At 31.4% G+C, this 12265-nt stretch overlaps 1 protein-coding gene across 1 annotated transcript in view; it reads left to right on the top strand.

Moving 5' to 3' along the window:
- Nucleotides 1–2849: 2849 nt before the first annotated feature.
- LOC108903762 (pumilio homolog 2) overlaps nucleotides 2850–12265 on the top strand; it is a 30171-nt gene continuing 20755 nt past the window's right edge. Inside the window, exons 1-4 of the mRNA XM_018706051.1 lie at nucleotides 2850–2873; nucleotides 3616–3921; nucleotides 9494–9740; nucleotides 11290–11415. Coding sequence (XP_018561567.1) covers nucleotides 2850–2873; nucleotides 3616–3921; nucleotides 9494–9740; nucleotides 11290–11415 — 703 coding nt within the window. The remainder of the gene's footprint in view (nucleotides 2874–3615; nucleotides 3922–9493; nucleotides 9741–11289; nucleotides 11416–12265) is intronic.

Genomic DNA, 12265 nt, shown 5'->3' with positions numbered 1-12265 from the left:
TGTTGACCGGACAGCAAATAGCGGCCAATATAACCGATCTCTCCCGAACTACCTATATCATGGATATGTAGAGGTGTTTCAAAATCTTATGAGCTTTGACCTTCATATGCGCAGAAACATAATTCCGACCGTCGCCTAAATTATTCTACGTCCTAAAAACATTACATTATTCTATTCACAGTCTCTCTCGAGCTCTCGTAGCGTAAACAAGCCTTTGATCCGATTACAAATATCCTAATAAAATGCTCTATTCTTTATTATTTTAATTTAAGCAATAAAAATATATATAACGAACGTTCGCCAGTTGACTTTATTGATGCCCGAGCGCCTTAGTTTATTTCTACTTGTAATGATGCACATGGTCTAGTCAATGTTTTCACAACGTGCTTATTAGAAGAATTATGCGTATACGCCACGCCTTTCGCGCATTTCGCGGCTCATGAGATATTGAAACACCTCTACACCGTGATGGATGACGTCAATTTCGGTATATGTATAAACGACCCGCCTAGAAAAAGGCAACATTGTGCATAAAATAGATTAAAGCTTTATTAACTAAATCGATAACTAAAACAAAACCAAAACCAAAACTCTCAAATTGTTTGGAGTGTTGCAAACATCCCTTAAATATTAAATTATGTAGCTTCGACCTGGACTTAGATCCAGAAATGCGATATGATGTATAAATAGAGTAAGGTTTCACTAAAACTACAGCCGAAATAGATTTACTGGGAAATTATTTGGATGGTTATAAACATCCCTTAAATATTATATTAAATAGTTACTAAACGGATCTACAGGCTGTAAGAAGTTTGACTGCCATTACTTCAGCATAAGATAGAATAATAATAAATTAACAAAAAAGTTGTATATTAACAGTTTTCAAAATACAGCGAGTATTAATATTGGGGAGTTTCATCACAACGTGACAACAGCGCTTAACCTAACGCTACACAGCTGGTGCATACCTAGGGTTACTAGATCTATTTCATGACAGACCCGGAGACATTAAATCTGACTAGAAAAGAAATACTGCTTGTTACATTTATCTATTCCCCATACTATGGGGAAAAAAAAGTTATGCACTCAGAAAATCTGGGAGATAAATTGTTTTCGAAGAAAGAAAAAAGGACGCAATTAGGAAATCTTGGAGACATAAAATGTTTTCACGGTTTTTCCTCAACAAACCCGGAGAAATGACTTGTTAACTCGGAGCCCAAAAACTCCGGGTCAAACCCGGAGATTTGGCAACATTATGCATACCAGTGTGCACTCAGCAGACTTGTCCTACGGAAAAAATGTAAACAACTATTATTGTGAAACAATTATTTTCCAATTTTTAAATAACTAAAATAAAATATATCGATTTTGTAGCACAATGATAGTGTTGTGCTTAAATTTTAGCGCGAATTTTAGTAATTATGAACGTTTTAATACAGGAACAACATTTATTTGAATTTGAAAAATATGTAATTAAAGTACCCAAAGATTCACGTCATTCAAATAATCATACGTATTAAAAATAATTTAGGTACTTAGGATACCAAAAAGCAAAACTCGGTAATTTTTAAACACACAAGTACAAAACTAACTACAACATACTCGTATGCTCAAAATGTCCACCACCATTTTCGATGTACGCACGATACTTTCGAATCCAATTTTCGCGCACTCGCTGGAAAACACCTCAAGAAAAGGAAATAGTGGTACGCAAAAAACACTCAGACATGGTCTAATTCCAGATACCAATTGAATTGCGTAGTGCTGGACAGTTTAGTACCTCGTGTAAACCGCCGCGCCGTTGTCACATTGCTCGATATGAATTTTATCGAATTTTAAATTTATTACAACGCTAATTATTTTTTAGAATTAAGCATAAACAAGTTAAAAAAAGTGATAAGCATTGTATTTTATGGTATTCTATGCACGCAGTTATGTCAATATTCCTTAATATTAATCCAACTGTTGTATATCAAGTTGGAGATTTTTTATTATTTTCTCGGAAATGGTTGAGTTTAGGACCCATGTTTCATTGTTTATTTTAATTCTATGGTCTGTTAAAATTAAGGGAGTTAAACTTCTAACACCGTGTAGATCCATTGTTTGACTTAATTTGTTGGAATTTTTGTATTAAATTTTGAATCTGTTTGAATAGCTTAGTAGCTTTAAAAAACAATAAAAAATTCGGGGGGTTTTTTTTTTAAACATATGTTTGTTAAATGTTTTATGAAATATTAAACGAATTGAAAAAGAAAGAATATAATTAATTAGAAACGACTAGGTTGCCTAGCAACTACTAATAATAGGTAGTTTTTTTCTAATATTTGCGTATGACACACTTTTTTGGATATATCTCTCTTACATATTGTTTGATGTTGTTTAGTTGTGGAACAGTTTTAGATTTTTTCTTTATTTTTTAGGAATTTTGCCGTTTGTGAAAAAAATTAAAAAATTAGTAATATAAACACTTGCGCCAAATAAATTAGTCAAGGGTTATTTTTATGAAAATAGTTTTGCCCAAGTAACCAAAAAAATCTCACACTGAAAAAAAGCAGACAAATATAAAATCACATCACTGAATATCACTGTTTTCGTCTTCTGAACTTTTTTGGCTTCGTTTTATTAGCTTTGACTGTTAAAATAATAATATACATTCTTTTACTATGGTATGTCAAATTTGACATGAATTAACTAATGCGTATAAAAATTATAGAGGGCTGTCTCCAAAAAAGTGCAATGTCTAAATGGGTAATCATTTTATTGTGTATTATACAAAACACTCTGTATGTAATACCTTTATTTCATTTTACAGAATTCTTTCGAGTTTTTGAAACACGTTAAGAACTAATATGTCGAGAAATGACGGAAAGCCGGTGTGTTGCATTCGCCTTGTATTTTTGAAGCATGAACAAACAGTCTAGTTATTACAAATAATGTTTAGTACCGAGATATTGTGAAAATGTTTTTTAATAAATTTTGTCCTGGCTTCATTTCTGTTATATTTAAAAAATTAAATTTCCTTAAGGTAATCGGGAAATAATTTTAGAAAAATCGGGAATGAGAGAGAATCTGTTTGGTTTTTTGTTTAAAAAATTCCTTGGTCCAGCCTGGAATGGCAGGGGAATATTCAACAAAAAAAAAACACTCCCATTTTATTTGCAGATTAATTTTAATTTTCAATTTTTAATTCGGGGCGAGCGGAAAAATTTGACATTTTTTTTTTAAATTGACAAAAAGGGAACAAAAAATTGGTCGGGGTGGCGGAGGGGATTTTTTTTAAACAAAAAACGTGGCAAAAAAATTAACAAAAAATCCTCTTTTTTGCTTAAAATTTAATTGAAATTAGTATTTTCCTTTTTTATTAAAAACTGACAAAAAATGGAACAAAAAATTCGGAGGGGAGGCGGAGGGGATTTAAAAAAAAATCCTCTCTTTTCCTTAAAATTATACTGAAATTAATAATTTTACATCTTGTCAAGTGATTTTTTGAAAGTTATTCCCGTACTCCCTTTATATACATATACCTACCTGTAATACATACAAACGTATATTATACATTTTAGTTTATATATTGTATATAAATATACACTCATCGTAGATTTTTTTTGTTTCCAGCAACTATTCCGATCTCAGCAGTCGCAAGCGGCCACACCGAGCGCAGCGCAATTGCAGCTACTGCAGCAGCAGCAACAGCAGTACCTGGCCCAACAGCAGCAGGCCGCCTTCCCTCAGCCGCCCTATCTGGTCAACCCCCAGCAGGAACCCTATCTGATAACTGCCGGGGTACCGCAGTACTACGGCGTCGGTCCGTGGGTGTACCCCGCGCCTCCTGCAAATCTCATACAGCAGGGTAGCGCCAGCAACGGGGCCAGGAGGCCCCTGACCCCAAATGGAACGGCTGAGGCCCAACAACAAGTGCAGGTTGGTGTCTGTTTCTCGAATTTGATAAGAAGGGAAACAGAGAAGAGGTATCGGAAATCGGTGTCGAAAAAATAAGGTGTAACGTAACCTAGTTACATTAACATCAGATAATAATGTTTCAGAAGTCACAATATGAAGTCCAGTAATAAGAGATTTTATTCTGAATATAAAATGAATCATATCTTATAATTTTGATCAAACCTTAAATTCTTCTTTGAAACAAAATGTTTCCATACTATTTCATCAGTTTTGCATGTAAATGCAGTATTAACACCAGCACTGCGAAAATGCTTATGGATGGTATCGATAAGAAACAGAGACAGAATGAAACAATATATTATTAATTTATTCAGTTCAGTGTTTTTTGTGCTGTAATAATTAAATAGAATATACTTTACTTTATCTGGATGCAGTGTAATATTAATTATCAAGCCTCTTTCTCGGGAATGTTCGAAAGAATGTACAAGTCTTTGTCATTGTCATTGGCAGCTGATGACAACTAAAATTGTCATATTTCGATAATGTAGCGTTTTTAAGGGATGATTTCACATATAGAGAACCTTAATGATGAAACAATTTTGAAGGAAATTTGCAAAACTATGTATATTAAAATAGGGATCGTAACCCTGAGAAAATAAATTGTTTCCTGTGTAGCCCTTTTCAAGATCAGGAACCTCTGTTTTAACTTTTTTATTTTGCTAACACCGTACAAAATGTTTTCACCACATTCTTCTTTCTATATGGTTTTAGAAATAATCTCTAAAAAACGGTGTGGGTCCCACACTTCATTATCCGAATATTAGGGCGGAGCTAATTTTTGCTGGAATACCTTCAGTACAACTCACATAATAAAAGTGTAGATCCCTAGATCTGGGCGAGGTCCCGAACACTTGCAAAATTGCAAAAATGTTTTAAAAATTTTTAAAAATAGCTGTTTTATCTGAGTTTTTTACTTATATCTTGGAACTTATGCATTTTGGAAGAATATTGAAGAGGAAAAAGTTTTAGAATTTTTTAAAGTTTTTCCAAGTACTTTAAATTTGTAATTTTTGAAAAAAACTAAATTGCAAATTGATAAATGTAATCTAATTGTTTAAAAATAAAAAAAAGAGTGGTAACTAAAAATTTACTGTGACCGTCCTAATCGATTTCAATTTTTCAAAAACTATTTGAAAGGTTGAGCGGTCTTTTCTATGTAAAAAAAATTTTCAGGTATGTAGATGCTTTATTTTGAAAATTCTAACTTTTTTCAAAATTTTTTTCAAAAAATTATTTTGCGAAAACAATATCGAGCCGATTTTAATGAAATTTGGTGTGTTGCTTTATTATACTATAGTTTTTTTTTTTTACCAAAATTAGAATGCCCTCGGAGCAATTAAAATATTTAAAAAAATTATCCAAAAAACTTGATTATTTTACCTTTTTTTTCATCAATTATTGCTATTTTGCAACATCGGTAATAAATTAAACAATTTTAATTTGCAGTATATTGTGCAAAATTCAATTCTAAAGCTTTTTTCCTCTTCAATATTCTTCCAAAATGCACAGGTTCGAAGATATAAGTAAATAACTCGGATAAAATAGATATTTTTTTAAATTTTTTTAACACATTTGCAATTTTGAAAATGTTCTGGACCTCGCCAAGATCTAGGGATCTACACTTTTATTATGTGAGTTGTACTGAAGGTAATCCAGAAAAAATTTGCTTGCCCCTTCTCACATCCACCTCAAAACAGGTCCGCCGTGGTCTATATATCCATTTTGATTTTCATTGGTCGTATTTGAAATGAATTGAACAATTTGAATACATAAATTTGTACATTTTTCTGTCTCTGATTACCTTTTTTCTGTTTTCCACAATATAATAAATAATATTTCTACTCTATACTCTGATACTTTATACAAATAAATATTGTACATATTAATATAATTTACATTATTTCTTTAGTTTTATTAATTTGTACAACAATCAGCTTTGTATATAAATTATGTCCTGTTTTATTATATAGTTATTTAAATTTGTAGAGAATATGTGTAAGTATATATACAATTATTGCACTAATGCTTTATAAAAAGTAATGTGTAAAATACTAATAGATTTTATTTAGTTATAACAAAAGTAAATAATATATGAAATTTATTGGGCGATTCCCATTTTGCCCATTAATTAAAAAAGTAAATTTATTCTAATCACAATGTTTTTGAAATTCTTAGTCCTGTGTTCCATTAACAGTAACATCGGTGTTGGATGCAATTTATATACATTTACCATAGTAATAACAATAACAGTAAAACTTTTAATGTGTAATTGTAAAAACTATTACTAATGAGCAACCTGTTGTTATAAGTTTTTATAAATATTGATGAATTTAATAGAACAATAACAGGTTTATCTATATTATTATATAACATCTTTTATTAAATTGTAACAACTTATAAATATCAAACAGGTAATGATAACTATGCATTATTTAAATTTCTAAAATTTCTTATGCAATCTAGTTACATAATAAAACATACAGGGTGGCCCTTAAGTACATCCCAATAATGGGATTTGTTAGATTATTTTAAAGAAAAAAGTTCGTACGGATATTTGTCCAAAAGGACTTAATTATCAAGGAAAAGCGCTATTTAAGTAATTTTTCAGGAAAGCAATATAAAGAAAAGTCATTACCATCGAATTTTTTGTGGTATGTATGATTGATATCGTAGTACTAATTACGTACCAAAATAGATGAACATACATGCTTTCTTTCAAAAATACAGATATTCTATTATTAGCTCCGACATGTTTTTACTCTTTTGTAAATGTATTAAGCTAATTCAAGCAAATTCAAGAAAATTTTATCAAATGAAGTCGAACAATGTTTTTGGACACCAGACATCTAGGTATGCAAAAAAAAATAGTCAATCTCAGACAAGAATGCTAACTGCTGATACTGCGGGAAACAACTACTCCATGAGCTACATACCCCACCGGTATTGTATTACACTACGCTAATACTTACTGAACAGTTAGTAAAAGAATTGTATAAAATAAAATCTAAAATTGAAATGTTTAAATAACACAGGCCAACAAGGAAAAAATTCTAGAGATCAGACAATACGTTTTCGAAGGCATTGGGCGCGCTGAATCCGAATCTGGCCTCAGAATTGATCCATCACGCTAGGTTTCCGAGATATTCTAACCTAAAAGTGCAAAAACACGTATTTTTGCTATTTTCAAGGTTATGTAACTTTTTTTTCTCAAAACTGAAAATATCAATGGAAACTACTATCTTTCCCCTTCAAAACGAATTTTTTTATTTGTAAAATGCTTTATTTTTCGCGGAGATATCGTCGATTAAAGATGATCAGTGTAGCTACCTTATTACCATGGCTCGACCTATAACACAATATCACTAAGCGCTACGAGCCTTATATGTCAGGAAGGTTAACCCCAATAACCCAAATAACCCAATAACCCAATAGGGATTAACCTTCCAGACATATAGGGCTTGGGGTTAACCTTCCTGACGATTAGGGCTCGCAGCGCTTAGTGTTATTGGGTTATAGGGCTTGAAGTTAACCTTCCTGACGATGAGGGCTTGCTCCGTTTAGTGTTGTGGGGTTATAGGGCTTGGGGTTAACGTTCCTAACAATTAGGGCTAGCAGCGCTCAGTGTTATGGGGTTAGCCATGATGTAATAATATAGCCATACTGGTCATCTTAAATTGACGATATCTCCGCGAAAAATAGAGCTTTTTCCAAATAAAAAAATGCGTTTTGAAGGGGAAAGATAGTCGTTTCCAATGATGTTTTCAGTTTTGAGAAAAAAATTTGTTCGCCAAGTTACATAACCTTGAAAATAGCAAAAATACGTGTTTTTTGCACTTTTAGGTTAGAATATCTCGGAAACCTAGGGTGATGGATCAATTCTGAGGCCAGATTCGGATTCAGCGCGCCAAATGCCTTCGGAAGCATAGTGTCTGATTTCTGGAATTTTTTTTTTAAATTTTGTCGGCCTGTGTAATTAATTGAAAGTGTGTATGTGTTTTTCTATTAATTATTTAAACATTTCAATTTTAAATTTTATTTTAAACAAATTTTTTATTAACAGTTTAATCAGTATTAGTGTGGTGTAATAGAATACCAGGTGGGGCTTATATCACATGGAGTAAATGTTTCCCGCAGTATCAGCAGTTTCGGTGAGGTTCGCATACCTAGATATCTGGTGTCAAAGACATTGTTTGACTATTTGATAAGATTTGTTTGAATTAGCATTTACAAAAGAGTAAATATATATATGCTTTCATTACTCTAAGGGTTTAATTCAAAAAGAGACTTTGGTCTACACCTGTTAACTCTCCTGATGAATGTTCTTAGCTATTTACTAGATATTGTGTATACTGTCTTTTCCTGACTTTTTATAATTGCATTATATTTACAACAAAGAAATCATACATATTCTTTTTTTATTATTTCTGCTTTGTTTGTATGTGCCTGTAACAAATTATTTTATTTACTTTTTTAATTAAAAGAAAAAAGTACCCAACTGGTTGATGTTGATGATTGTACAGGGTGTCGCGCTTAAAAGTGATACAAGCCTGTAGCTTCTTTATTTTTTGACCAATTTAAATATATTTTTTTTTTAGAATGTAGGATAAAAAACTAACTGTAATGTTGCTGTTTTTATGAAAGCAATACAAGGTCAACTAGGACGCGTTTGTTTCTGACGTTAAAACAGCTAATTGGTATTAGTGATTTTTTTTCCAAAAAACAGATTACGTATTCCCGTTCAGCATCCCTTAAAATGTCTCATCACCAAGTTTCCTCAAATTTGATACATCTTCCGACAAGCACTAGTTGGCTGTGTATTGCATTAATAAAAAACAGCAGTACCGCAGTTAGAGTTAGTTTTTTTTCCTACATTTCATAAAAGAAAATTTTTAAATTGGCCAAAAAATAATGAAGTTGAAGGATTGTAATATGTTTCGCGACATCATATAGTACTCGCCTGAAGATGTATCAATTTTGATGAAATTTGGTGGTAAGACGTTTTAAGGGATGCTGAATGGGAATATGTAATCAGTTTTTTGGAAAAAAAATCGCTAATATCAATCAGCTGTTTTGATGTCAAGAAAACACATCCTAGATGGCCGTAAATTGCATTAATAAAACCAGCAGTATCACAGTTAGATAGAGTGTTTTTAACCTACATTCCCAAATAAAAAATTTTGAAATCGGCCGAAAAATAAAGAAGTTACAGGATTGTATCATATTTAAGCGCAACACACTGTATATAAATTGACGAATTTCTATCTTTGTAGATACTTGCGTAAATGTGATATTTTTCAAAAACTTAAAATGTTTTTACTTAAAATAATCTAAATAAATCACCCCCTCTATTATTGGATTAAGAATCACTCTGTATATTTACCAATTTCATGATTCTGTGTAAGTGATGCCTTGTTATCATTTTGAGGTCTCAAAGTTCATAGATCACTTAAGCTTCTACGATTATGAAACACCAGGAGATATTGTCCTTGTACAGCTTTTAGCATTGTGTCTGTAAATACTGTATATCTTGCAGCCGCAAGTACCCGGAGGTTACATTGTCCCCTATTATGATCAGAACACCCCGATCCTTATGGCACAGAGTGCTGCTATGCGGAATGGCACCCCAATGCGACTTGTCAGTCCAGCACCGGTCCTCGTACAGCCGCAGGCCAACAGGCAGACCCAGGCCGCTGCGGCCGCTGCATCTCTGTATTCCAGTACCCCGCAAAGCTTGTATGGTGCTAACGTCAACACCTCGGTTAATGGGACCACACTTGGAGGTAGGGATGGTGATTTTTTTTTTGTATATATATAATGTATCGTTTATGTAAATACCTTGTATATTAACATTTTAGAAACTATGTTTGTGAAATACTCTTAACGTGTTAAAGTAATGCGCTCTATTAATTTGATGAATTACAGTTTAATTGCATACTAAATTCCATTTACAATAAATGTAGTAACTTTTCTGAAAGTCAGTTTATAAATTTGGTGCTCTTAAATCGATTTGCATTTATTTTAAGTGTTAGAAAAATTCAATTACACTCATAAATAAATTCGTTTTATTTCCATACCATTCTATGCCATTCCATTGTTGCACTGTTGTCATTAGGTATTTGTTTAATTATATATGTCTAATTTCAAAAGTTTATGAAATTTTTTTCTAACGTTGATGTGACATAGTGCGTTAAAATATTAAAATTAAACAATTTTTGGAGGCAAGTTTTTCCATTATTTTTTTTCTTTACTTAATTGGGTATTTTGCCACATGCAAAACAATTAAATGAATAATTAAATAAGCCCTTGCACGAAAATAGGTCTGGGGCTGTATTAATGAAACTATTTTTGCATGACCCAAAATCACATACTGAAAAATGTAGGCGACTAAAAAAATACACATCAATATGTCAAAATTCATTCAAAGGTAGTAAATTTTTCGTTTCGTTTTCAAAGCTACAAATGACATTTCTTTTTCAAATAGGTTTAATAATTTTTTGTACTGAAAATGTCATTTGTAGTTTTGAAAACAAAAACATTTTGTTTTTTGGAACATTAACGAATTTTCAGGTGAAATGTGTGTATTTTTTATCAGCCTGCTTATTCCCAGTACAAGATTTTTGGTTATTCAAAAATGATTTGATAGAAACTACTCTTGAAGTAACTGATCCTTTTGGCGTAAAGCTATATTTAATAATTGTTTTGGCAGGTGGATTCATATAAACAGAAAAAAAAAATGTATTTTAGAATTATTATCTATAATTGTTTGTTTGTGGCATTTTCAGCACCTTTTTTTGTCTTTGATGTGTCATCCCACTGAAATCAAAAAAGAATTTAAATTTTTCAAACATATTTTTTAAATAACCCCTTACATCAAAGGGATCAGTTAGAGAATTGATTTCATTTCATCAGTGATGAATTAAAAAAGATTTTTGTCTTATTCTAAATGAAATTCATTTATTTAGTAGTTAAGTTGGTAAAATTTCCAACTAACTGCATTTTTTGAAATGAAATAATTGAATATATATTTTTATAATATTCAAATTGTTCTGTTCTATTTAAATACCCTGTACAGTGTATGATTTTATTAGATGTTTATATTGTAAAGTTCTTATGCTTATTTGAAACATTTATGAATTGTTGTGTCCATTTTTTTTTCTGTAAAGCACTATTTAATCGTACCTTTGATAAGAAATTTTCTCTCTCTTATCAACCCTCATGTATAATCCTCATTTTCATGAAAAACTTACCGGCATTTTATAAAAATCACATAATTTTTTTATAACTATTATTAACCCAGTGTGTATACTAACTTCAATCGGTGTGGGTTAGGTGTGGCACAAGGTGTGGGTTCTGGGTTGTTCCCAACATTACATGCAGCACCTCCGTCTGCACCATTCGGCAGCTCATCTTTAGGGAATATTGGCTCATCTGCTACCACAACATCCTTACATACAGGTATGACTAATCGATTAACCAAATCACTATAACCTTTCATCGGTCATATGGTCATCGCTATAAATGATATGGAGTCGTATATACATAGCTAGCATCCAAATAATGCACTGTAATAAACATATTATAATAAGTAGTGTGCCAAGTTGAAGTACTTAGTCATTTATTATATTCCCACAAGATCTAAACTAGACTTGAAACCATAATTAAAATTTAAAACATTCATTTTCTCAACTGCCCAGGTCTTTAAAACTTTATCCATGTTTTTTTCTGCAAAAAATCAGTATTAAAAATGTTCCTGAACTGAACTACTGTATATTTTTTAATTTTATGGTACTAGTTGAAATAAGTTAATATTGTACTAATATTCAAATAATTTTGATTCAGATCAAAAACTAGAAATTATATACAGGGTGAGTTTTTTCGATGTCTAGTGTAGTGATCTGGGAAAGTAGCAGAGATACAAAAAACTTAAAAATGTGGAAAGATGTGCAGTGTTATTATCCTTATTATACATTACGTTTATTTTTTAAATAAACCTCATGGCTGACTAGATATATAGAAAAATCCGAATTCGGCAAATTTTTCGGATGTGTTGCTATTTATTTTGCAAAACAAAATTTAAATTACAAGGTTTCAGGTTTTTGCAGTGTTAATAAGTGTGATCAAATTATTCGTGTACACTTTCGTTTTCAAGTTATAACATAAACTTCAGGTTTTTTAAATGTAGACCATAGTTAGCTATGAGCTAGAAAAAAATGTCTTTTTTTATGCTTTCCAACGATATAATATTCGGTATTGTTATTTTGAAAAATGAGAGAACTGCAGCCGTTTTTAACTTTTCAATTGCTCA

The sequence above is a fragment of the Anoplophora glabripennis genome, unplaced genomic scaffold (assembly GCF_000390285.2).
Source record: "Anoplophora glabripennis isolate ALB-LARVAE unplaced genomic scaffold, Agla_2.0 scaffold154, whole genome shotgun sequence".
Taxonomy (NCBI): domain Eukaryota; kingdom Metazoa; phylum Arthropoda; class Insecta; order Coleoptera; family Cerambycidae; genus Anoplophora; species Anoplophora glabripennis.
This window is presented reverse-complemented; position numbering and strand designations above follow the sequence as displayed.